The sequence below is a fragment of the Sorex fumeus genome, unplaced genomic scaffold, assembly GCF_029834395.1.
Source record: "Sorex fumeus unplaced genomic scaffold, SorFum_2.1 ptg000029l, whole genome shotgun sequence".
In the NCBI taxonomy this organism is placed as follows: domain Eukaryota; kingdom Metazoa; phylum Chordata; class Mammalia; order Eulipotyphla; family Soricidae; genus Sorex; species Sorex fumeus.
This window is the reverse complement of record NW_026606086.1, coordinates 8,340,216-8,367,751: the sequence shown is the minus strand read 5'-3', so window position 1 is coordinate 8,367,751 and position 27,536 is coordinate 8,340,216. Positions and strand designations below refer to the sequence as shown.

The window sequence follows — 27,536 nt, the reverse complement described above, 5'->3', positions numbered from 1 at the left end:
GTTATGTGAACAGTGGTTTCAGAGTGCTTCCTGGGGCAGGACGTGCAGTTCACTGATAGAACACTTGCATGTGTGAGGGCCTGGATTCAATCCCAGACTTCTCAAAAAGAAAGACAAAGCCATGTTTACCCAGGTACTTCCTACAGTTCATTGAATTTCACAACGTGCTGCTCCTGCACTTTGCATAAACAGCCGCCCACCCCCACCACATGGTCCCGAGTGACCTGTTCACAGAGTCCTTGAGCTACCCTGATTCAGACCAAGTCGGAATGACAAGTGGTACGGTGAAAGAAATATGGAAAACTGTAACTTCCCTTGAGAATTTCACACTTCTGAGTTATCTCTGGTTTACACAATTCAGTTGCTTGTATTTCTGAAATTGTCATCTGACTGTGACAGCTTGCATAACTCTGGACATGATGTTTGAATTCTGCCAATGTTTAATAAAGGCCTCTGAGCTGCATGATTTAAAAATCGACTGATTATTTCTTAGGGGGCTAAGCTAACACCTGATACTCAGCTAACCATGCAGTGGCGGGGAATAAACCTGGGGCTCCTGCATGGAAAGAATGACCTTTAACCCTTTAAATCTCCCCAGTTCCGCAAGGGTTTATTTGCAGACGGAGGGCTGAACCTAGGGCCTCTTACATGCAAGCGCTCCATGGCTAGCCTACATCAGGGTCCTACAAATTAAAATATAAACTGGACTGCATGACTACTTGCATGTTTGAGAAGCTACTTCTCGTCCTCCTCTCCAAACACCTCAGTCCTGCTGACCATCCTAAAGGAATGCTTCCAGTTAGATCAAATTCATCCCTGGGATCTGATTACCCTTTGAGCATCTTATCCCCGCGTCAGTTTATAGTTCTCTGGGAATCTGACAAAAACTATGAACCTTATAGAAAGAAACCTAAAGTGTACATAAATGCTTTTTCAGAGATTTGTGATGCCAGGGATTGAACACAGGGCCACACACATGTATCAAGTACTCTACTGCTGAGCTATCTCAGGCCACTGTAAATGTTTGAGTTCGGGGCCGAAGCAATAGCACAGCAAGAGACAGCACAGCAGCTGTGCACGCAGCCAAGCTGGGTTTGATCCCCGACATCGTTGATGGTTCCACATGTCCCAAGTTCTGGCAGAAGAGGGTGATCCCTGAGCACAGAGCCAGGAGAAAGCTCTGAGCACCACTGGATGTGCACCCCCCCAAAGCCCCCAGGAAAAGTCTGCTCCTTAAAATGGCAAAAACAAATATAAGGTTATGGGGGGGGGTCGCCACATAAAATATGCAGGTTTACTTTCTTCAGGAATGTGTTTGCAGTTCAAAAAAGAACGTAAGACCAAGAATAATTTTTACCCATTATGATTTATTCTCTACAATACTTCGTTAAAGAGTTCAATGATTTTCACTCAAGAAGTTATATAGCCAAGAGGCAACCAAGTGTAATACAAAGAATTGGTCTGAAGTCTTTGCACTGAAGGCCATACAAAGTCTCTTGCTTCAGGGAAATCAGAATGAAAATAAACAGAACACATAGCTTTCTAGGCTCCAGAATTTCAATAGAAAATAACAAGTTAGTGAAACTGTAGGTGTTTAACGTATCATGAAAAACAGATCTTATGCAAATGTTAAATTAACACCCAAGACTTTTGTATAGATGATTTTTATTATAAACAATAAAATATAGGTAATGTCTCAACTACAAACCTTTCATGTTGAAAAGGTCTAACATGAGTTGCTTTAATATGAAGTGAAAAAGTTTAAGAACCTCACAGTGGAAACAATCCAACATCGACAAACTCTAGTGATCAAAGACATTCTCTTAGTTAATGTAGAACAAGGACAATTCATAATTAGAATGTCCTAGCTGTGGGTATTATGAGACTAACTTTCCAGACCAAAAGGCACTCACAGCTAGGGTGAAACGAACTCCGAAACAAGCCAGCCATGTTGGGCTAGGCCCTCTGAAACAGTGGTCATCTTCTATTCAGCCCAAGGACAAAAGAAACACCAACCTGAAAGCATTTCCTTCTCTTCAAACCTCCCACTCATACCACACGTACGAGCCACCCTCATCAATGCTTTGGTCAAGCATGCGGAAGGCAGTTCAGTTCCGGTTCGGAGCCGTCATCTCCCTATGCAAAGCTGCCACATGGATGATCCAGACTTAGTATTTTTCCTGAGAGCCACCTGCCACACTTCATGAGGGGACCATGACTACAATTCCAGACCACCTCCTGACCAGGCCCCTCTCAGGACTGACACTGTATCATTCCTAATGGGGCTGAATCGCTTTCCTTGGTTGACTCCTTGGCTCCCTTGACAAGGCAGGAGAACTCGAGCTTCTCCCGCGCTGGGCTTGCCTGGGAGCCGGAGGGAATGTGCAGGGAGTAAGGCTTCTTCACTCCAAAACCACTGAGCCCACTTTAGTGTGCTGCTGGGCTCACCCAGCCCGATTCTTGTGCACTGATTTTTTTCCCCATTTTGTGTGTGTGTTTTTTTTAAATTTTTTCTGTTCATTTTCTTAAACGGCAGGTATCCTACCCTACCCTCAATAAAATTAAAAAAAAAAAGTACTATACAGTGGGGAAGACAAATAGGGCAACATTTCTACAAGAAAAATTAGGCTTGAAGAGCATGGCACTGTAAATGCTCGCATGACCAGTCTCACTGAGCGTGCTCAGGGTGGAAGTTTAGCACCAGTTTTTTGCTTTTTTAAATCTTTAGAAATTAAACACAACTTTTAACATAGAACACTTGAACAGTAATGAGTGTAGCCCTATGTATCAATACTGTTGTACAAATTGGAGATGGGTGGTTTAGTCCCAAGCTGACCACCCCGACAACAATCCATGGCACCTAAGAGTAGCTGTTGTCACATTTGTCTGTAACAAGACATTTATTCTCAGCAGCAAGACATCAGGAAGCAACCCCCTCATCCTCAGAAGCTTTTCCCTGACACCGAGAGGGAAAGGTGGCGGTCTCCAGAACACAGTGCAAAGTAGGATGGGGTGCTGGGGCCTGCCTCGGACCCCAGAGCCAGCCCCCATTTCCCTTGCACATTCCACAGTCTCCTAAGTGACAGAGGAGAGTGTCCAAAATTAACCTCTCCTCACCCCCCACCTCTTCCAAGAAGCGAGACCGCAACACCTACCCAGTGCTGTTTCTCGGCCTTTAGCCCCACTCCCCTTCCTCAATTCCTGGCTGAAGAACACTCAAAAGACCTTTCAACGTCAGTATCTGCCCATTTTGGAAAGCCATACCATTACCACATAAACTTAAAAAAAAAAATAAATTAAATCAAAACATTTGTGTCCGTCGGGTTGACACCCCATCCACTAGTTTTCTAAGCATGTGGTCGAACACCAGGAAGTGCATCCCCCTCGGGGTCCGTTCTTCCGACCGGCCACCTCTCCCTGGGAATCACTTCAGCAGTGCCTCTGTGGCAAGGCTTCCAGAGCATCTTCCGAGTCCCCAACTTCTATGCACTTTGCCACCAAGGTGAGTGAAGAATAGGCTAGAGGGAGGTGAAACCTGCTGACGGCTACTTGGGATCAGCAGCGACAGGACAGGGACCTATGCCACGTGAAAGTCTGAGTGACCTAGAGAAAGATGAGCTACTTGGAACTTTGCCCTGGTGGGATGAAGACTCCCAGCCTGGCAAGCAAGACAGAGATTCACTGTGTTTGATTGGACAGCTTTGCGGCCAAGCCCCACGAAGGACTGAGGCATCAACAGTCTTCCCTCTGCTACAGGCAAACTAGAAAAAGGAACTCTTCAGCTGAAAGGTCCCTCCGAACACCTGGAGACCCTGGATTCTCTCCTATGAGGTATCACCCTAACGCCCAAGCCGAGTGCTGGCGTGACCATCTCTGCCTGCTGAGCCCCGGCCAGCTATAGGCACTGCTACCAGTAGAGAAGTGAGGTAGCCGGGTGGTAGAGAAGCGGCCTCTCCTTCCACGCTGCATGCAGTGATGACGGCAGGAACTCCTGCGGGCATCCCAGCTCACTCCTCAGCAGGCGACGCCACAGAGCTCAGTCCAGTACCGGAGATGCGATGCCAGAAGAGAGCCCGGAGATCCAGCTGACCGTGGGGTAAGAACCAACACCTTCCAGGCTTCCTGAGCACTGAGAGCTGCAGGGCCGCCCGCAGGGCTTCCGATCTTGATGCGGGTCTCTGTCCAGGAGCTCGGGAGTACAGGCGCCCAGATGCCACCCTAACATGGCGTCCGCTTACAAAGCATGGAGGCTGTGATCAACTCTTGGTTGGTGAGCAATAAACTGGAAGTTTAGAAAAAGGAATTTAAAACAACCTAGAAATGTTTCTTGTTGGTCTCCGTTGCCCAGACTGCCGGGCACACACTGACTCGATCTGGAAAGGCCGTAGGGGGACGTGTGGGGTGAAGCCTTCGCGGGTGATGATCCCGCTTTCACTGTGTGGCCGCCACACAGGTGGCACCTGGATGCCAAGAGTCTTCTGGACCCACAGGGTAATTCTCGCTAGTCATGGAGGAGCCCCAATCCAACAGAACCCCGTACAGAGGAAAGGCTGAGATAAGGCTTGGGCCCCTCCAAAGTTCAGTTTCATTCACTAGAACCCCGCCCCCTCCCTTCAGTTGGCTGGAGGCAGACTTGGCAACGGAAGCTAGCATCATAAAATGGTACAGTAATAGAAGTAACTGGACCAGGACGAGGAGGCGTCTGCTCCAATGATGTCATAGCCATTGGTGGCCACAGGGGGGTGGGACTGGTCATGCAGCCGTGTGTCAGGAGTAATGATTGTAGAGGGGCGGGGCATGAAGAGTGCCATTCTGGAAACAGTGCTGTCGAGAAGCGATATACTCTGCGTAACTGATTGTCACCTTCTCACTCCGATACCTGTGTCAGGAAACAGGACGGGATTAGGAAGCCCAAACACTTCTTGACCGAAGATCCTTCGGCAGAGAAAACCAAACGCTTACTCCACATTTTGAAAGAATAAAATGGAAGAGCAATCTTACAGAAAATGAAAGACAGCACAAGAAAACAATGTTCTTACAAATGAACAAGATGAAAAAGCACAATCACAATTCACCCCTGAGAATGAATTTTCTGCACACCCCACCTTTAAACACTACATATGCTGCTACATCGGGCTGCTCTTAAGCCATCTGCGATTGGGGTCTGGGTGAGAATTTCAAGGTCAAATTAGAAGGGTGGCAGATTGGAAGACGGCTGTACCAATGCCCAGTGTACACTGCACATCTACTTCCAAGATAGAATGTGATATATTTGACAAGTGCAACCTCAATTTGCAGAAAAGCAAACAAACAAGTTATTTATAACCGAAAGGGGCACAGATAACCTGATTCTGGGTCAAATCCAATGAAGCAAGTTAAAGGACCCTGAGGCTAGGTGGGACTGGTCTTAGTTCCCAGATGAATATGCCAGATCGTATCACAGGATCATCAGAACAGAATTCAGAAAGCACTTTGGCTTTGCTCTGGAAAGAGCCATGAGTCAGGATGCGAAGCATGGGGTGTTACGAACCTATGGAGCCTACTACAGACCACAGGAGCTGGGTGTGACAATCCTTACCCAGAGCCATCTCTTTCCCACTGTAATCACTCCTCCACTGCAAGGTGATTATTCCTGAATTTTGACAGGGAAATGGCTGTTCAAATAATTATCGTAATAATAGTAGTAATAATGCTTTGTATTTGAAGTCTGGTTTTTCTTTTTGGAATCCAAAGCATTTCAAAAACACTGGGTTATCTTCCAAACAGACCTGTGAGGTTAGTAAGATTATTCAGCATTTTACAGATGAGGGAGTCAACGGAAGCCCACAGAGGCCGAACCTCTTGGTGTTTCCGGTTCCAGTAGGGCTGGGACAACTGACATCTACTAACCACCTAGAATGTTTGCCTGGGCCCTGACTGCAAATTTTTCAACAACCCTAGAGCACTATCATTCTTGGTTTACTTTCAAATCATTCACCTCTTACAGACAGGAAAGAGGCTCAGAGAGGCAGAGCAACTGAGCCAGGCCGCTCCGCTGGGAAGCGGCCAAGCTGGTGCTGAGATTTCACGGCCGCACGCATCCTCCCGAGGCAGCCTCCCGGCCCAGGCAGAGGTGTCTGCTGGCAACTTCTGGGAAAAGCTTTTCCAGACAATTCTGATAGGTGCCACCTGTGACTGTGCCACCTTGGCCGAGTCAACTGAACACGCTTTCTCTTGACTCGGACCGCCCCTCTCCCAGCAGCGGGGCTGCGGCCTGGACAACGTCCCCGCTCTGCGGTCCCTTGAACAGGAAGGCCAGGATGCCGCCCAGGCTCCTTGGGGCTCAGACCACACCTGCACTCCTTTGCTTTAGGGATATTAGCATAGAATTACTTTCCTTCCCCCTTTTGTCTTAAGTTGCCCAGCACCCAACCCCAACTAAACCACAATGACCAGGATAAGGAGACAGTGGGCTTACCTGGTGAGTTTGATGGTTTTTCTGAATTCATTGGTAATTGGAGCCTTAAAGCCACCTTTCCTGAGCAAGGAGTCTATTGTCTGGATTTGATCCCAGTCTGGGGAGGGAAGCACACAGAGTCAGAGGAGCAGGGGAGGCCGAGGGGCAGAGGATGCAGGGTGGCCTCCATCCCCAGAGCCTGGTCTGACAGCCGACTCCCCCCACAGCGACGTTATCGCCCCTGCCTCACACATCTTTCCTGTCAGGTGTGGCCCTAGTATAACTGTTGAGGTGCAAACATGACCCCAGCTCAGACTGGCCTGCTGCCTACTGGTGACCAGGGCTATTTGGAGAAAGAGAGAATACAGATCCTGTAGTTTGCATGGCTTCATTTGTATTGCTTCTTAGTTATGAAAGTTTCTAGGAATTCCATATTCAATTACACAAAATGGACAGAAAGAAGCCATTCTTCTAGGAAGAATGGGTAAAGTTGGTCCTACATATTATCATTCTGTTACGACTGCATTTTCCACCCCACAAATCTGGGTTTTTTTGGCCACATCTGGTGACGCTCAGGGTTTACTCTTGGTTCTGCACTCGAGAATCATTACTGGTGGTGCTTGGGGGACCATGTGAGATGTTGGGAACCAAACCTGTGTTGGCCATGTGCAGGGCAAGTGCCTCACCCACTGTACTATTGTGCCAGCCCCTGCAATTGCATTTTTTATATATAAAACCAAACACATCACAATGAAAATTAATGCAATAAATTGGATTGTTTTTTCAACCAGCTTTTCACAAGTCTTTTTTTTTGGGGGGGGGGGGCACAGGTGATGGAGGGCGAACAACACCACACTCAGCAGCACTCAGGTAAAGGACGGAATACGGGGAAGGTGCAGAATGTGGGGCTCTGCAGATCAGCACACGCTCCAGAAGCCCCCGCTGCTTTTTATTTTTGCAGTGCCGGGATGAGCCCAGGGCTTCAGACAACGCAACATACAAATAAAGATGGGTTCCTGAAAGGGGTTCCTTTTACCACACAACCACCCTGTTCTGAAAAAGTGTAACTACAACCACAATGGAAACAAATGATCCCTCTCCGGCATAATCTTCTTTCTCTCTCTCTTTTTTCTTCTTTTTGGGTCACACCCAGAGATGCTCAGGAGTTACTCCTGGCTCTGCACTCAGGAATCACTCCTGGCGGTGCTCGGGGGACCATATGTGATGCTGGGAATCGAACCCGGGTCGGCCGCATGCAAGGCAAACGCCCTCCCCTCAGCGCTATCGCTCCAGCCCCTCCAGCATAATTTTCACTGCTATACTCAACTATTTTTCTCTACTCCAAGCTCACACATAACAAATAGTTGCATATGAACAACTATTTTATTATTTTCCAAATCAGACTGATGCCAAGAAAACAAGGGTCGTGCATAGCAACATTTAGAGGCGTTTCTAATTTGGGGGAGCCGCAGCTAGCAGTGCCTGGGGGACTAGACGGTGCCAGGACTCACATACAGGGCCTCACCGGCGTGGAGTCCGTGGCCGCACCACTGAGCCACACCCCAGCCCTAAATATTCTTTGAGGAAAACCCACCCAAGCTACTTCTCACATAGTGTGTCCCATTATAAAAACCTGTCAACTAACTAAAAAAAAAGAAAAAAAACCCCTGTTTTGTCTCTCCCTAAGTTCACAGTTTAAGAATTCATGAGTAAAAGTTAAAACTTTTGATGTGGGCAATTTCCCTTTCCAATGAACCCCTATGTGACATCCTGCTGACTGCTAGACTGTTGCTATAATGACCTCCCGAGCTTCGGGCACGGGAAGCCCTTCGCTGACTTTTACGTGCAATAAGCGGCTGAGGGACATGTCCAGCCCTCCTCTGCCGGCTCCCAGGACCTGTGCGAGTCTGTGAGGCTTTGGAAGACAGTAGAGGGAGAGGGTCATGGATTCTTAATTGGGGCCGTATTGGAAGACACATGTCCACTGTATTTCATCCTCTCTGTTATTCTTTGGTAGTGTCAAGGATCGAACCCAGGGCCTCAAACATACAAGGTAATTTCCTGTCCTTGAACTGATGACCCTGACTGATCTGTTCACTGAAATTCCACTTGTCTAACTCACCTTGTTCCTTAGCAACCTCAGGTAAGTATGTAGCTGTACGTTTGACGCCTTTTTCATTGATGAACTCAATTCGAATCCCATGGACCCCCACCTATAGGAGTACACAATCAAACAGAATGGCATTTACTATTCCAGTGAAGGTCACTCACTGATGGGCGGACATTGTCCCTTGACCAGCGCATCCCAAGTCTGAGGAAAAGAGACTCTCCTTTTCATGACAAACTCTGCTTCCCAGGGAAAGATGCCCCAAAAGTCCTGCCACTCAAAGAAGGTGTCAGAATATGAGACTTGGAGTCTCTGTGGGACTGTGATGACTGAGAAAGAAATTCCTCCGATAGCACATTCAACATTCTCAGTCATTTCACCTTCCATCTATTTAACTACATTCCACAGGATACTTAAAAAAAAAAAAAAAAAAGGATACTTCTTTCTTCTTTTCCTTTTGGGCCACACCTAGTGGTGCTCAGGGGCTACTCCCAACTTAGTGCTCATGGGACCATGCAGGGGCACGGGTCAAACCAAGCACACACTCTAGTACACTGAGTTATCCCTGGCCTCGTATGGGCTATACGCTGGGTTCATGACTTCACATCTGACCCCTAAGAATAACTGATTTTTCTTCTGGTGCCAAGAATCAAATCCAGCGTCTCACACAGGCAGGGTAAATGCCGTACCATGAAGCCACATCTCTGGCCAGCCCCAAAGAGCAACTTTTACTTGAGGGCTTACCATGGGCATCAATATTCTCCTTCATTTTATGATGTATTAGACATGGGTGAAGTTTGTGGAACAGGAGGAATAGGTAAGAAACAGGAGAAGTCATTACATCTCTTTTAACTTCTAACAGCATGGCTCCTTTTCCTGTCATCTCTGTGGCCCACAATTGCTTCCACACTCAGCTTTCACACTTTATGCCCTCGATAAGGAGATACATTACCATGTACTAACCCGAACCCAAATGCAACGAGAGATGCAGAGTTCCAAATGCAGCTGTTCTCACCTCCCAGTCCAGGTAATCACTGGCATCCTCAAAGTTAGTGAGGAGGGAGACAGAGCAGTAAAGCTTAGGCAGCTCCTCTCTGGTCAGGGGGGGGAAGCGGCTGTCCTTAAGTGCACTGGAGGGACAGAAAACATTCAGTGAGGCTGCTGGGAGCCAGGAGCCACAACCCCGAGCCCCTGGAACTCAGCGATCCTGAGCTGAGAAGGGGAGACCTCCTGACCATCAACAGCGACTCTAAAAACAACCTGACGCTACTAATTTCTATACCTGAGCTGCAAAGTGACTCACCAGGTTAAAGTCCCTGCATTTCCCAAAGGAGAACGCTCAATCTCTATCACTGAGGGCGGTCGGGCAGCTGTGTCTGACTCTAGACAATCAACTGCTCTCCCACTCTCGGGTCTGTTGTCATTACCTGGTTAACGTGTATTCCCTGAGTCCTGAGTGAAGATTCATGGCTGAGAAGGTCCCGATGCAGCCACGAAGCCGTTTGTCCCGCCCCGTCTTCCAGGTCACAAAGAGCGGACTAAAAAGGCAAAACACAAAACATTCTCCAGCCCAAGTCAACGACTGGTTAAGTACAAAAGCGCTGGTGTCGTCCCCATTCATGTCCGTTTTCCCCCCAGGAAACTCTGCCGCTGGGGAGTCTGGGGAACAGCCCCGACAGAGACGGAGAGATCTCTCCAGGTGGCCACACAGAGAAAGGATCTCTGCAGTCTATTCTGCGTCCCACCCAGGTGACAGTTACGAGGTCGCTTCCTTGCCTTCTGCTCTGACTCCGTGTCTTTTCCCTTTTTCCTCTCCTGTACGGAGTGTCTGCCCCGGCCCGAGCCTTCACAGAGACACTGATGTCCAGGGCAGCCCCCTCCCTCTCTACCGGCACTTTCTACAACCCAACAGTGTTCTCATTACTTCTGCCCCCTGGCAACTACAAATACATCCTGCTCAGAAAAGAAATGAAAAACAATGTCTTCTCAAGGAAACTTATTGAAAGAAGTTGCCACTTTGCTTCAAGGCCAAAGTCAAGTTTATATCCAAGGATGGTTCTGATTTTCTAGAGGTCTGCAGGACTGTCTGTCCATCCCAACGATTCCTCTTCACCACTATGTCCTGACCTCTCAAGATCACTGAGCTGAAACTTCTATAAAGCGACCCAGATGTTTATAGTCAACACTGATGCTTGTGTGCACGGAGCCAGGTGCCAAACCCAGGGCCTCACACACATAAGCTGACCGATTTCCTCAACGGCCATCAGAAAACAGATCTCACACTGATTGTTTCCTCCCCCCAAAACACGTGGCCAGCACTAGCCATAGTCAGTGCCCTCAAGAGTGAAAAACTACAAGCTGCAGAATACAGCAGCTGTGATCACTGCCCGCTCTTCCAAGCCCATGTCCCTCTGTGACCCAGCCACAGCAGTCCATGGCAATCCTTTCCTAAAAAAAAAAAAAAGAAAAGAAAACCACATTTCCCTCTACATTTCCTCTCTTCTGATAACAGCTATGAAGTTCCTGTACCTAATGGACAACATGCAGGATTGAGCTGTGCAAGTATGACCTGCCAACACCTCTCAGAAGCAAGGACTTCCTCATCCCTCACTTCCGGTCCCTTCCCAGTGGGGCCAGGCTCTGTCTTGGCACGGTACCGGCAGTTGAGAAACGACACTCTCAGGTCAGTGGATGTCCAGTCCACCGAGCCATCTCCCCAGCCCAGGCTCTATCATCCTGGTATGTGCCAGAAGCCTGCTGGGACCACTCAGATTTCCCAGGAACCAGAGAACCCTTGGATGACAGCACAGTACCAGGAAGCGAGCCTCCAGTTTCCACCCGACTCTCCTCCACTTCCAGCTCCCGTAGACTTCAACAACACTGGGATCCGTGCGGCGCACAGCTCCACTAAGAATCAATGAGCTGGGGCCGTGGAGGAGGTACAGTGGTTAGACTCTTGCCGGGCAGGCTCCTGACTCCAGCTCAAGCCCAGCACCGCCTATGATCTCCTGAGCATCACCGAGACTGATCCCAGAGCACAGAGCCAAGAGTAAAGCCCCAAGCACCAGCAGGTGCGGTCCAAACACAAACAAATGTATTATCAAGTGACCTCACCACGCTCTGCTTTGTGGATGATCATTTTCGAGCAAGCCTATACTCTACCTCCTCCAACATCACCTCAGGCCCACCTCGGGCCGCGTTCCGGCTACCGTGCGGGTCTTCTCACCACCCCATCTCTGAGCTGTGCCCGTCGCTGCCCTTCCCGGGCCCGGCCCTCGCGGCTCACTCACTAGGGGTCATTGGTGAATCTAGGGAGCCGTGGCTGCGGGAAGCCATAGAGGTGACAGTAGAGGACGTCGAAGCAGTAGCAGCACATCTCTGCGGTCACCACCAGGTTCTTGGTGGTGTTGGCAGTTCCGTTGGGCCGGGGGAGAGGGCTCAGCGCTCCCGATGCGGGATTCATTCGTGTGATGGGCGAGTTGCCGGGGCCCAGAGCTAGGTCGGACACATTCTCCCGGCCGCTGGTGCCGTCCACATGCTGGTGGTTCTGCAGAGGTCCCGAACTAGAGCTGGGCGCCGCGGCGGACTGGTTCCCGTGACTGTGCGCGCCGCTTCCGGATAATTTGGGCTTCTTGACCCCACAACAGCCTGCTGCCAACTTGGGCTCGAGTGGAGGAACGCAGCGTCTTTTTCCCATCCTGATTCAGTGCTCGAGGTCTGGAATGCTGCAGAACCCTGAGCAGAGAAGAAATGTCAGTGACGTCGAATGGCTACGAAGAGAAGCCTCATCGAGTTCCTTCTCTTCCTCACTGCTCACATGGGCACCCTGAGCTCCAGACCAGGTACCCAATCACCCTGAAGGGGACTCCGGGCAGCAAAAGGTGCTGGCAGCTGGCCCGGAGCTGGATGAGGTCATCTGCAAACTAACGGCACGGCTGCACGTGGCCGCCAGACCGCCATCAGAGGGCTGGCTTGGCCATTTCAGAGGCTGCAAATGCAACTACCTATTTTTAAGGATCCCCAGAGAAACTTTCCTGTTTTCTTGTGCTAACTACTTTCCCTCAGCATTTTTTGACATCTCTAACCTACATCTATCTGAGCCACTACCGCCCCGGGCCCCGTGAGGGGACGCAGAGCACTGCCATGCCACGGGGCGGCTCCCAGGCCAGGCCTCCCGTCCTGTCCCGACTCCTCCTGCCCTCGGATACCTGACTCATTTTCTCTGCTTCGCCTCTGAAATCTATCCCATTTCTATACATCCTTCCACCCTCTCAAGAGCCCACTGAGAAAAGCTCCAACCGAGTAGGAACCTTTATTCCCACAAGTAGGTCACGCTTCACAGCCTTTTGTGAGGTAGCCGCATGTGCCCTGTCACAGCTGGACACAGACACACAGCCCCTCAACAAAATGTGGCACCAGGCAGTCCGGACGCCAGGGCCTCCGACTGAGGCGGAGGACTGAGGAACCTCTCACTCTTTCCTTTCTTGAAGAAGCCTAAGGGGATCGGGGAGGGTGCACAGGAGCTAAGGGCCTTGTCTTGCGTGCCAGAGCTTTGGCTTGGACCCAGGTTCTTGACCCTTAGTTCGGGGTCGCCAGGGGCCACTCCTGCACCCAGACAGAGCCAGGAATAGCTTGAGCATGCCTGGGTGTGGTATGCCCCTGTCCTCCAAAGGCCCGAAGACAAAAATGTAAAGCTATACCATGACCAAAATACAAACGGCTATTCTGTCTGAGCGTTAGCGGCAGGAAGATGAGGCTCGGCAGCAGAGGAGAGCCATGCTAGTGTGAGGCCTGGGCCAACTCCCAGCATGCAAGTAAAGAAATGACGATGGGGTAACACGTGTGGTCCCCAAGTCCTGCTAGGTGTGGCCCAACTCCTCCACCCACACACAAAAGGAACAATTCTAAAAGACAATTATGTGCTAGATACATACACGAGAATAAAAAGTATTGTTTCCTCAAGTTAGCAAAAAGCAACAGACTTTGATATTATGAACATTTACAAGACTAGGATTTTTTCCTGAGTGGTGGTTCTGAGACTGGACGCAGGTCCTCTCCCACACGCATGGGGTGCATCCTGTCATTTAGGTCATTCCTGGGCTGACTCTATTCTCAACATCTTCACTTCTTGCTTCCTTTTTCTGGTCACATCTGGCAGTGCTCAGGGGTTACTCCTGGCTCTGCACTCAGGAATTACTCCTGGAGGTGTTCGGGAGACCACATGGAATGCCAATCAAACCCAGGTCAGCCACATGCGAGGGAAGTGCCCTACCTGCTATGCTATCGCTGCAGTCCCTAGAACTGACTAGAAACAATACTCTGGTTGGAAATCCTGCAGCCTCTTCAATGACAGACATTTACATACCCAGCTACAGCATCACTATTTCCTTTCTTGCTTTGTTTTGTTTTCGGTCCTGGCCTGTTGGTTCATCTCTCTGGCCCTGCCCTTCTACAAAACAACCGGTTCCTTTCAGTTGCCTGAAACAGACTTCATCCCTTGCCCTTCCCTCTGTCATGATGAAAGGGGTCACACATCTGGCTGCGGGGTTCAAGCCCAGTCTGTTCCCACGATGCCGGAGATGGCACTCCTGACGCAGGGCTGCCACACTCCTGGCACGGGAACTCGCCTCTGGCGCTGCACTGGGGATCCCAGAGGCAGCGCTTTGGGGATCACTCAGCACAATCAGTGACTAGCCTTGTGACCTGCCAGGAGGTGGCTGAACCCGAGTTCTTCCTGGTACCTCAAATTTCAAACGTTGTTTCTCTATGTCTTTGATACATGTGATTTACATAAAATACACACCTAGGGTGATTTTTGAAAAAGTCTTGATATAATAAAATGCCTGTGCTCCTCTAGGCATAAATGTTTAGACCCTTTAGACAGACAGCAAGCAGAAGGCCAAAGAGGTAGCACAGCAGGTAAGGGGTTTGTCTTGCGAACAGCCACACTGGGTTTCGTCCCTGGCACCCTCATATGGTCCCCAAGCAGTGCCAGGAGTGATCCCTGAGTGCAGAGCCAGGAGTAAGGCCTAGGTACTAGTGGGTGTGTGGGTGTGGGGGGAGAGCAGAAGGGAAGGAGGGAAGGAAGGAAGGAGGGAGGGAGAGGAAGGAAGGAATAGAGGGAGGGAAGGAGAAAATGCCTCTAGAATCCAATGGCCTGGGCTCAAATCCTGACTCCTCCAAGACTAGTCCACGACTCAATTTCTTTAAAATGAGAATGGTAGCAGTACTGCCCTCCTGGGTTGTTAGCAGAATTAAATGATTTTGGTTTGGTTAGGTTTGGGGGCCATCGTGGGAGATGCTTGGAGCTTACTCTGTGAGTCTGTGCTCAGGCATCACCACTGCAGGTGCGTAGGGATGAAACCCAGGTAGAGCACGTGCAAGGCAAAATCCTACCCACTGTACTATTACTCAAGTCCCAATCACACAATTCTTATATGCATAAGGTACCTGAAACTGTCTCTGGCATGTGGTAGTAAGCGCCAATCTATGCCAGCAACTAGCGTCTTACTCAACTGCTCTGACAGAGAAGGCTGGTGGGTCAGCACGCCCCGAGCCCCGCTACGCTGCCTGCTGCTGTCCGAGGCAGCACTCGGGTGAGGTCAGGGCCCACAGCCTTCCCCTGCCTTTGCTCAGGTCGCCACCACTCCAGCTGTGGGGCTGTCCCCCTCTCCGTGTCTCTGAGCTCTCTGCCCCCAACCCTAGCTTCTTAGACTGTGGGGCACACCCCCTACAGGGTCATATCGCTCTTTAAATTTTGTTTAAAAATAAACTCCCTTATGATTATCAATAAATCTCTGGATGTCTATATTATAAACCTGCACACCTGCAATCATGCCCAATTACCTGGTGAAAGGGGTTGCACATGCAAAGTTTCAGCGGTTCTGCTCCAAATAACCACAGCAGACTGTTATTACCATTATTTTGGGGAGAGTCACGCTGAGGTGTTGGAGGGGCCCCGCAGTCTCCTCTACAGGCCTCATGCACAGAAAGCCTGCGCACAGCCTGTTCAGGTACCACTCGGGCCCAAGGGAAATTGTTTGATAGAAAATTTTTTTTCTAAATTTTGGGGAGGTCTGGAGCACAAGTCTAACTTGCACAAGACTCCCCAGTTTTCAACCCTGGCACCACATGGTGACTCCCAATACAGCCGGGGAGGAGGAGCAGGAGCAGTAGTTCCCCCCGCCCAACAAAAATTATGAGTCAGAGCTAGTCAACAGGATGCACCATTCACGTCACCAGGAGCAGCCCCTGGCCCCAGAGCACTGCCCTAGTCTCCTGGGGCCACAGTACAAAACACAGGCAAGCAACAAAGGGCTAACTTTCCATCAGTGCACTGATGAAAAGGCAGGAGGCCTTTGTGGCTGGAAATGCAGATGTGCAGGGGAGCAGGGTTCCATCACAAACAAGGGGCAATGGCGAGAGTATCTCGCCCCAAGCCAGATCAATGGTAGAAGAATCATGACCTGGACTAAGATCCTGTGTCAGAGAACAAGACCTGGGCCTCTCCACAAAGGCACAGTGAGTGAGGCCTGCTTAGCAGTATCCACTGGGTTCGGTCAATAGGATTTTTAAGCCACACCCACAGGTACATTAAACTAGCCTAACTTGCAAGTCCAGTGGGGAGAGAGCACCTGCCTTCCACATGTCAACCCCGGTCTGATTCCCGGCACCTCGTATGTCCCCTCCAAGTTTGCTAGGAGTGATGGCTGAGTGCAAAGCCAGGAGCACGCCCTGAACACCACCGGGTGTGTCCACGCGCATCACCCTCAAAAAAGGATCAATAGAATTTTGCTAACAAAAATGCACTGCATGTACGCACACAGCTTTGTTCCTCAAAATCTGAGTCCAAGTCTAACATCTCAGCCCTCACCAGCAACACTGATCACTGTGCATTGGGTCTTCAATGGATATTAATTGTCCCAAGCCCATTAGTCTGGGGGCCACACCCAACCCAACCACACTCAGTACCCTGGCCCCAAGCACAGGGACCCAGCCCAGGCAGCCTGGACACCACGTGCTGCTTCTAGTCCCTAGAGCTGTATCTCTTGGCCTCGGCCTCCAAGCTCTTAACTAGGTACCTTGCGCATAAATGTGGGTAGGAGGCTTATGATACGAGTTGAATAGAGCATCAGGACTATACTTAGGGAGCCAGAACTTTATTCCATATTTATCTTGTTTTTGCTGTGCCTGAACTGAACCCAGGGCTTCACACATGGAAAGCAACTGCTCTACCAATGAGCCACATCCCTGATACCTGAGAGCCAGCTGGTTAGATTCGGGGTCACACCTGGCAACGCTCAGACTCATTAGTGAGCCAACCGAATGGGCTCCAGCCCTTTGACCTGTCTTTCCTGCAGGTTGCTACATTTCTTATCTGTTGTTTTCTTTGGGGGGGGGGGTGAGGCAAGGGAAGGCAGGGGTTGGGGCTTGCTGAGGGCGCGTCTTGGTGGTTCTCCGGGACATATGCGGTCCAGGGTAGAATCCAGATCAGCAGTGTGCCGGCGCCTCACCCAGGCAGTCTTTCCCTGTTAACAAGGCAAACAGGGCCCCGAGGATCTGCCTCTAGCAAGCCAGCATTCAAAGAAGCAGGACTCTTTTCCTTCAAAAAAACTTAGGGCCCAGAAGCAGCTCAGCAGCAACATGGCTAAGTCCTAGCCCAGCACTGCCCCTGGACACCAAGCCAAGCATCACAAGGAGGGGCTGGAGCGATAGCACAGCGGGAAGGGCTGTTTATCCTTGTTTATCCTTGCACGTATCCACATGCAAGGATAGCAAACGCCTTGCATGTGGCTGACCAAGGTTCGATTCCCAGCATCCCTTATGGTCCCCCGACCACCACCAGGAGTAATTCCTGAGTGCATGAGCCAGGAGTAACCCCTGTGTTCACTGGGTGTGACCCAAATAAATAAATAAATAAATAAAAAGTAAAAATCACAAGGCAAGCTCACTTTCACACTGTCATCACCACATCAAGAGAAGGCTGCAGGAACACACAAAGCCTTCCTAATTCTCATCATGTCAAAGAAAATAAAAGGAAAAGCTAGATCAGGAGACAGCAGCAACTCAAGTTGTTTTGGGGTTGCTTCTCTTTAGGAGGTAGGTGGGGGATAGTTGGGCCACACCTGTCGGTGCTCAGGACTCACTCCTGGCAGGGCTTGGGGTGCCATAAGTGATACCGGGTACCAGAGTGGAGTTGGTTGCACACAATGCTAGCGCTCTACCCACTGTACTATCTCTTTGGCCCCCAACAACTCAAGAATTTCTTACTCAGCGTTATCAACTACCAGACTAGAGAAACATCTCACGAGAGACAGATCCCAAAGCAGAACAAAGGCAGATGAATTAAATCTAGACACTGAGCCTGTTCAACTTCCTTTCACTCTGCAGTGGGGGTGCCATCACATCTGATACCAACCAATTCCCTACTAACCTACCAAAAACAACAATCTGAAATCAATACACAGAATGAACTCAAATCTCATGGCTCTTAAGGCCCAAACATTTCTCTGGAGACGACTCAGCAACCAATTCAGCCCATATTCTCAATTAGTGATGGTATGGAGCAACAGCACAGTGGGTAGGGTGTTTGTCTTGCACGCAAAGACGTTCGAGTCTTCCGTCCCTCTCGGAGAGCCCAAAAAGCTACCGAGAGTATCCCGTCCGCAGACCAGAGCCTGGCAAGCTCCCTGTGGTGTATTTGATATGCCAAAAACAGTAATAACAAGTCTCACAATGGAGACATTACTGGTGCCCGCTCGAGCAAATCGATGAACAACAGGAGGACAGAGCTACAGTGCTACAGTTAGGGACTTTCTACATCAAAAATATATGAGGAGAAACCAGAGAAACAGCTCCAGGGCCTGGGAGCACGCTTTGGAAGTGGAAGGCCTGGATCTGACCCCTGGCACTGCACGGCCCCCTACGCACAACCATATGTGGGCGCCTCCCCTACACCCACAGATACATATATTAGAAAGCACTTCTGGTTTGTTTGGTTTTCATCTTAGGTGCACCTGAGGTGCTCAGTGCTCACTTCTGGCTGGTTCTGCAGGATCATCCAGGGTACCAGGGATGGACACTGAATTGGCTGTGTGCAAAGCATCTTTTCAGCCCCTAGAAAGTCAAGCTTTAAAAATGTATCCCATCCGGGCTGGAACAATAAAACAAAACAAAAAATAGTCCATAAATTTAAATCTTTGAAAGCTGCAATATAATGTATACAGTATAATGAACCCAGTGCCTGGCTTTAAATTTTTTCAACATAAAAACAATCCCATGTCCTCGATGACCCCTGCTTATTTGACCTCCCGCTGAACCCTGGCAGTGTGCTGCCTGTTCCCTCCCCTCCTCTATGTCTCTGTCACTGCAAAGTCTGGTGGTGACGGGACCTTGGAGACTCGGTGGCTGTGCTGTGGCCATCAAGCTCAATGCCTGCAAGCGGTGGCACTGACTGCCCCTGCGACTGCCCTGGGGTCTCCAACACTTGGCATAAGTATGACAGTCCAACACTAGGTCTGGCTACGAGGCACGGCGTCGGTGAAGCCAGGACAGGAGGGGGGACGCAGTGCCAACGCTGAATGTGGCACTCGGAGCGGGTACTCCGTGCTTCCCCGGATAGCCCTGTCCCAGAGACATGTCGTGAGGTTTCCCATATTCCATTCAGGCAGAAGATAAAGCAAATTGTGAGTAAACCCCCCATAGAGTGTGAAGTAAACCAGGATACGAGTAGTAAAGATTTCAGTTTTTTTTAAATTTTGTTTTTGGGTCATGCCAGGCGATACTCAGGGATTATACCTGGCTCTGCACTCAGAAGTCGTTTCTGGCAGTGCTCAGAGGACGATTTGGGAGGCTGAGGATCAAACTCGGGTCAGCCACATGCAAGACAAGCGCCTACCCGCTATGCTATTGTTCCAGCCCCCATTAAAGATCTTTCATTTATAACGTCAACCTCAATTTACCAGTTTCATAAAAAATTCCTCTTCAGGCTTGTCTTTACCCAACTTCATCAAAGTGGACATCTTACCACGACTAATCCTAGCTCTGCTCCCAGGACGGCCTCAGGAAGCGTCTGGAGTGAGACTCCTCCGAGTAATTCAATGTACCATACTAATCTGCTGTCCTGAATTTATTGGTTGTTGTGAAAAACCAGCAAATTCAGGCTGGGGAGACAGCACAGCGGATTGCCTTGCATGCTGCTAATTTGATTCAATCTCAACAAATTCAGCTGGGCTGTCTATTATATTGCATGCTACTGACCCGGTTGGATCTCTGTCTCCACAGGGCCATGATCAGCCCCCACCACTGCCAGGTGTGGCCCAGGTCCTCCTCCAACACTAACAAACCCAAGAACATACCCTGCCCCTTCTTCTTCTTCTTCTTTTTTTTTGCTTTTTGGGTCATACCCGGCAATGCACAGGGGTTACTCCTGGCTCATGCACTGAGGAATTACTCCTGGTGGTGCTCAAGGGACCATATGGGATGCTGGGAATCAAACGCGGGTCGGCTGCGTGCAAGGCAAACACCCTACCCGCTGTGCTATCACTCCAACCCAATACTCTGTCCCTTCTAAAGCTGCATGTAGATTTGCTCTCACCCTTCCCCAAAACCTCACGAACGAGTGCTCTGATTATAGGAACAGCGACACAATAGTTACTGTGAAGTCAGGACCACACTTTTCAAAAAGCGTGCCCTGGGAGAGCCTTTAAACCTTTCAGCTCAGATCCAAGCCAGTCCACAGCTGGGAGGTGGGGGTCGGGGGGGGGGGGGGAGGCAGCAGGGGAGCGTCAAGCGCTGGAGCGCACCCGGCACACACAGGCTGGAACCCTGGATTGCAGGAAGCCCGGGCCCTGCTGATGGACAGACAGCACAGACACAGAAGCTAGCTGGGCCCAGCCAGATCAGCAGGGAGGGCGTGACCTGGCACAGCCAACCCAGACTCACCCCAGGCATTTCATGGCACCCCCGAGCACTGCCGGGAGTGATCCCTAAGTGCAGAGCCAGGGCTTTGGCCCCCTGCCCCAAGAATGAAGAAAGCTGGAGGCAGTGCCCCAACTTTCCTGCTGTTTGTCCACTCTGGATTTCTGAAAGACAGATGTATCACCACACGTCCGTAAGCAGCTGGGGGCGGCCCTGGGGAGTCACCCACAGAAGGGCCGAAGGGCGTGCTCGGATCATGGATGCCGAGTCCCTGGCACCCCAAACCCTGAGCACCTAAGTTGCCTCTCAACACCAGTAGGTATGTGGTCCAAAATCAAACACCAGCACAGAGGCTGGAATGAGTAACGGGCGCCATTTAAGGCCTCCCCAAGGAGCATCCTGGATTCTGCAGGGCTCCGTGTTCCTTTTCCTGACACTGTCTCTACCAGGGAGTGACCAAGGTGGTGGTAGCGATTCCCGCGCGGGGAGCCCAGCGGTGCCCAGGCCATTGACCTCAGCCCTAAGGAGTCCTTCACATGCGCTGCAGTGCACACTACAGCCTCTGGGGGGCGGCTGAGCCACCCTCTGCGCCGCTGGGGGTGGTATTGCTGGTCTGCGCTCAGGCGTGACGTCCATATGGTGCTGGGACACCAACTGGGTCGGTAGACAGAAGGCAAGCACTAAACCCCAGTACCCCATTCTTTCTTCAGCCCGAAGTTTATCTTCTACTATTATTTGGTTCTTTGGCCACACCTGGCTATACTCAGGGCTTACTCCTGGCTCTGCACTCAGGAATTCGTCCTGGTGGTACTCGGGGAACCATGTGGGGTGTCGGGGATGGAACCTGGGTTGGCCGCATGGAAGGCAAGTACTGTACCTGCTGTACTGTGATTCCAGTCCCCTAACTTTGTCTTCTAATAAAACAGTATTTTCGTGCAACCCCACTGCACTGAGGTGCAGACTAGAATGAGACGCTGAAGGGGGCTACACCCCAAGTGGAATCCTCCGGGGCTGGACGCAGTGTGAGGCGCTGGCAAAGGTGCTGGGCTGGCATGCAGTCAGCCCTGATTCCGTTCCTGGCACTGCACGATTCCCTGGGCACTGCTGGGCAATTACTGAGCACAGATCCAGGAATAAACCCCCAAGTATCCTCAACTACAACCCATTCCACAACCCCGACCCCTGACCCCTCGCCCCCCACCCCCAAAGTCCTCTCTGCCTAAGCGAAAGTTGGTTAAGTCACCATTCAGAGCCAAACAGACAAGCCAAATGTGGATATTCACCCTGACAATGAGACTAACGCACGTGACTCGGTGTGAAACACATCCTGTCACTGGGGAGGGCACGCGCCTTTAAATTCCCATCGAGGTGGATTGTGCTGACAGCTGTTTTCCCTGCTAAACATGTTTATTAACCGGGGAAGAAGAGAGAGCTCAGGGGTTTCTAGCTACTTGCCTCACATGCAGTCAGTTCCGATTCAGTAACACATGCCGCTGCATCTGGTTCCCTGAGCACCGCCAGAAGAGGCCCTGAGCACAGTGAGGTGAGGCTCCCAGCCCAGGAGTCTCTACTCTGGAACCAGACAGACAGCTCAAAGGGCACGGGGAGGCTGCACTGCTGAGAACAACACCTTCCCTGCCAGCACACTGCCAGGTGTGACTCCAAGACAACCCCCCACCTCAAAACTTCCCTCTACTGGTCACCCTTTACCTGGACTCGGGGCAACAGCCCAATAGGACCTTTTCTCTGACATGTCAGACAGTTAAAGGGCACTTGGGAAGTTTTTTTTTTAAGTTTGTTATTTGGGCCACACCCAGCTGTAATCAGTGATCATTCCTGGCAGGCTCTAGGGACCAGATGGGTGCCAGATCAAACCCAGGGCAGCAAAGTGCAAGGCAAGTGCTTGTGTTATAACTTCAGCCTCAGAAGTTATTTCTGTTTTCTTTTTTGGATTGCATCCGGCAATGCCCAGGGACTAGCACTGCGGAACCAGATGAGATGCCATGGACTGAACCCTGGTCAGCCGCATGCAAGGCAAACACCTTCCCTGCTCTACTATCGCTCCAGCCGCAGAAGCTCCTTTTTAAATGATGGGGCACTACTGGTATATTTACTTGCCCAGAAGGCAGCTTCTGATTTCCAGGGTTGATACAGAAGAGAATCTGACAACTCATTGATGTTTATCAAGCCGAGCGAGGAAGGCCAAGAGAGAGGAAAGGCTGGAGGCCGCGGGGACAGGCAGCCTGGGCGGGACCTCTTCTCGGGCACCCACAGTCACCACCAGACCCCGCCGAGGCTTTGGGGCAATGCTCCACCGTGCAGCGGTGGACTCGGACTCCTGCATTTAGGGAGCCCATGAGAGGCAAAAAGCACCTGGCACTTCTCCAGAGTCTCCAACACGCTCTGCAGGCAGAAGATCAGGTTCAGTCCCTGGCACTCCTCTGCCCTCACCAGCCCCACACTGTGGGTGTCCCGTCCCCCCCCCCAAACCCTGCCCCCAGCCAGCACAGCTGGGTGTGCCCTTATAGTCTGAAAGATTAAACACATATCATTACTCAAATGACCTGGATGTTTTTCCTCTTTTGGAGAGTAACAACTTTTAACAAAGTATCTGGGGCTGGAGCAATAGCACAGCTTGAAGGGCGTTTGCCTTGTGGGCAGCGGACCCGGGTTCGATTCCCAGCATCCCATATGGTCCCTTGAGCACTGCCAGGAGTAATTCCTGAGTGCAGAGCCAGGAGTATCCCCTGTGCATCGCCGGGTGTGACCAAAAATAGCAAAATAAATAAAGTATCTGTGGCAGCTCCTTTTACTTCAAAATGCCAGAAGGCACAAAGAAAATGTATTGTGGCTGTCTGAGAGTTATACACAGACTTAGTCTAGCAGATGCTCACTTAAACTTATGGACATATACTAAAAAACACTTTTAAAAAACTTTAGGCCAGCAGAGCGACAGTACAGCAGGTAGGGTGTTTGCCTTGCATGCGGCCGACCTAGGTGCAATCCCCGGCACCCCATATGGTCCCCCTGCACCACCAGGAGTAACCCCTGAGCATCACCGGGTGTGACCCAAACAAAACAAAACAACTTTGGGCCATACCTGGTGATGCTCATGAATTATTCCTGGCAGTGCTTCTAGAGACAATATGAGATGCTGGGACTGAACCCTGGTAAGTTGCATGCAAGGCCAGCACCTTACCCTACTTCTCTCCAGCACCCACCCCCAATACAAATATACTAAATACGTTTTACTACAGAAGTCATTGGTAGAGAAGTACCAAAATTCATGTTTCTAAATATCTGAATTGTAAACAAAAAACCTTAAAGTTTTCTTTTTGCCACGTGGCTCTGCACTCAGCAATTACTCCTGAAGATGCTCAGGATGACCAGATGGGATACAGGGAACTGAACCAGGGTCAGATGTAAGCGAGGCTACTGCCCTACCCACTGTGCTATTGCTCCCGCCCCTGGAATTTTAATTTTAACCAGATTTAAACTATCTTAAAAATAGGCAAAACATACAGAGCTTAAGGCACTTGCGTTGTGAGCAGGTGACCTTGGTTGGCTCCCAAGCACCACAGGTCTAAGCCCTGGAGATTTTAGGGTGTGGCCCCTACCCCTCAAAAAAAAAAAGCCTGAAGGTAGGAGGAGAAAAGAGAGACCCACATTTTCTTGGGGCAGGGTGTTTCCAGGTCACCCTTGGCTTCCTCCTTGCCCTGCATGCAGGGAGCACGCCTGACGGGGCTCGGGGACTCTGTGGTGCTGGAGACTGAACCTGGGTTAGGTGCAAGCAAGGAGAGTGCCTCGCCCACTCCAGCTTCAACTCCACCTTCTGAAGCCAAACTTCGAAACAGTTTAGTAGGGCCTTACAAGAAGAGATCAGGGAGGCAGGAAAGAGGCAAAGAAATAAGTTCCTTTGTGTTTTTCCTGTTATTACTTAGCTTCCAAACAACTGTTCAAATCAAGAGCAGGTTGTTGTGTCCTTTGTGACACAGAACTGAAATGAGTTTTAACTTACTAATCAGGAGTAGTGAAACTGCACCAGCTGTAATTCTGACCTACTTAGGAAACTATTCCAAGTCAGATGAAAAGAACCCATGTTCTGGTAGTCATTCCAAATGACCACTTCTTTATTTTTGAAACCTCAACCTGCACATACATATCCAAAATGCTTGCAGCGCAAAAACTTCTCCTGCAAATACCTATCTACCTACATTATTGCTTTAAAAATGTATAGATTTGGAAAAATGCACAGAACTGTACATTTTCATGCCAACTTAGAGGAAAAGCAAGTATGGAAATCAAAGTTTTGTTTTTTTTAGACCCCTTTCCTTTACTTGATAGCCTGTAGCAAGGTGTCAGATCTTTCTGGGTACCAGTTGCCATTTGTAAAATAAAAATATTTGATCCCTGGTTCCCTCACAAAGGGTTTGTGGGGTGCTAAGATATGAAACACTTTGAAAAAGTCTTACAAGTGTTAGCATACCACCACTAGTAAACTCAAGGGCATGCAGCAATAATAAAATTTCCCCCACACTTTGCTTAAATAGGGGGCCAAAGAGACAGTACAGCAAGTAGGGGGCTTGCTTTGCTTGCACACAGCTAAGTTCAGCCCCCTAAAACCCACATGGTCCCCTGTGATCTTTAAGCACTACCGGCTGGGCCTGGAGCATTAGTATAGAGGGCAGGGCACTCGCCTTGCATGCAGCAAACCCGGGTTGTTCAATCTCCAGCTCCCCAAGTCCACTGATCATTCCTGCCAGGAATGATCCTCAAGTGCAGAGCCAGGAGTAAGCCCCGAGCATCACCAGGTATAGCCCAAAAATCAAATAAAGACGAAGAAGAAAACTTTACTATGACATATTGAGGGCAAAAGATTGTAAAAATCCACAAAGATAAGCCTACGAAAGAGGCTCAACTGCCCCGGGGGATCTGCTCTCGTGTCTGAGCCTGCCTGTCTTTAATAAGTAATCTGGGCAGGGCTGCGGCCGTACCATGTGTCCAGGGCTAAGGGCAGTGGCAGATGCCCTCTCGCACAAGGACTGGTGTTCAGGGCCCCTGCACACTGTCAGGGTTAGGACTGGAAACATCAAAGCCCTCAGCTGGCCTCCAGCATCACTGGCCCAGTATCACCCATCACTGACCCCAGCACTAAAGTGCCCAGCCTGCTTGGCTAAGAATCCCAGAAAACTACCTGGAAGTGCCAGTCACTCAAAAAAAAAATTTTTTTTTAATTAATTAATAAAGCGTAGTGCTACACGACCCAACTAGGTCACTCCAAAGGACAGGGAAAAGAGACCTGCCTCTGCACAGATGTTATAAAGAAAAGCAAACAGAAGGTAAGTCAGCACTGAGACACCTCTCAGAAGGTAGGAGAGAAAGATCAGAAGTTACGGCCTACTGAGTAAGGGCCTGCCTTGCACAAAGCAGCCCCTGGCTCAATTCCTGCCACCCAAGCACAGAGCCTGAGGACTGCCAACCTCAGGCCCCAATCTGAGCGTAAGCCCCCCACCCCTAACACACACACACACAGCGCCGTGAGAAAACACACGTGAACAAAGCAAACCTAACACCCTGAAGTTCTTGCACAAGTTTCAAACCGAAAAGGCCGCCAAATTCCCCTCTCCAGAGCCCGGGTGATACTCACAGGAAGTGTGCACTGCCAGGGGAGTAGCTATAACAGAGAGCTATTTTGTTTCTGCAATGAATTCTCTTCCTTCTGATTCCATTCCTCCTTCCTGTACCTAAGATGGAAATGCAGGGGCAGTGAATGGACACAAACCACCGCGGCCCAGGTGCAAGCAAGGTCTGCTTTGGGGGAGCCACGACCCAACCCGGCAGAGCCACTTCTAAGACCAGCTGGGGGGGGGGGAGGGGAGGAAGAGAGCAGGGCTCCCGACACCCCCCCACCCCCCACCCCGCAGCTGGACCCTCGGTCCTGCCAGCGGCGTCCTCACCGGGCGGACTCGGGCCGGGGACCCGGTGGACGCGGAAACTTCCTGGGCCACCCGCACGCTGCCCAACTGGCCAGGCCAGGCCGGGCCCCCCGCAGGCTCTCCGTGGGTCACCGGACACTGACCCCGGGCCGAACCCCGCGTGGAGGCCGGGCTAGGGGCCCGGGGGGGGGCACGGCCGTGGGCTCCCCGCACGTGGGGGTCACGCGTCCGCGGCCCGGCACCCGCGTCTCCATCCCCCGCCCCCGACGTCGCGCCGGGGGCGCCTGGGACCCCCCCCCTCCACCCCCACCCCCGGCCGGGCCGGCCCGCGGGGCCGCGCGCCGGGTTCATCCGGGGACAGGGCTCGGGAGAGGGGAGGCGTGAAGGGCAAGACGCGCGGGCCGGGGGGGCAGGGCCGGGAGAACGCGGACAGTTGAGGCCGCGCGGGCCGGGGGGTCGGGGCGCCGGGGTGGGGCGGGGGGCGGCGCGGCCGGGGCCCCCTCGGCGCCCAAACTTTCCGGCCCGCGCCGCTTCCCGCGGGCGCGTCCCCGGCCGGCCCGGCCTCCCCGCCCGCCGCGCGCCCGGCCCGGCCCGGCCCGGCCCGGCCCCGCCGTGCGCCCCGTCCGGCCCCGCCGCCGCAGGCCCGCAGCCCACTCGCCCGCCGGCCGCCCGGGGCCTCGCCGCCCGGCCGCGGGCGGGGCGCGGCGGGGCCCCTACCCACCTCGTCTCCTGGCCCACTCGCAGCCGGGGCGGACGGGACCTCTCGCGCTCTGCCTTCTCCTCCTGCTTCATGGAGCCATGCGCCTGGGTGGGGGCTCCCGAGAGAAGCGGGCCCGCGACGGGCCGGACGCGCAGGCGGACGCGGCAGGCGGGACCGGACCGCCCCGAGGGCGGAGGAGGAAGCGGCGGCGGCGGCGACGGCGGCGGCGGCGACGGCGGCGGCGGCGGGGGAGAAGCGCCAGAGGGATTCCCCGGGCAGCTGGAGGACTGAGCGAGCCGGGACGCGAGTCCTCCGCGATCCCAGCATGCACCCGGGGCAGTGAGGTAATGGGGGGCGAACGTAGGAAGTCCTCCCGAGGGCCGTGCGCCCTCTAGCGAGCGGCCGGGATCATAGAGAGGAGGGCGCCGCCGGAGCCCC

General features: G+C 51.5%; 1 protein-coding gene across 1 annotated transcript; it reads right to left on the bottom strand.

Moving 5' to 3' along the window:
* Positions 1 to 1,347: 1,347 nt before the first annotated feature.
* On the bottom strand, positions 1,348 to 27,231 carry AMMECR1L (AMMECR1 like). The gene is made up of 8 exons (XM_056115624.1): positions 27,120 to 27,231; positions 26,110 to 26,206; positions 11,834 to 12,278; positions 9,971 to 10,081; positions 9,559 to 9,673; positions 8,559 to 8,649; positions 6,458 to 6,554; positions 1,348 to 4,879 (listed from the first exon to the last, which is right to left on the bottom strand). Exons 3-8 carry the CDS (start codon positions 12,238 to 12,240, stop codon positions 4,768 to 4,770), a joined length of 933 nt encoding a protein of 310 aa, XP_055971599.1. The 5' UTR covers positions 12,241 to 12,278; positions 26,110 to 26,206; positions 27,120 to 27,231; the 3' UTR covers positions 1,348 to 4,767.
* Positions 27,232 to 27,536: the final 305 nt, after the last annotated feature.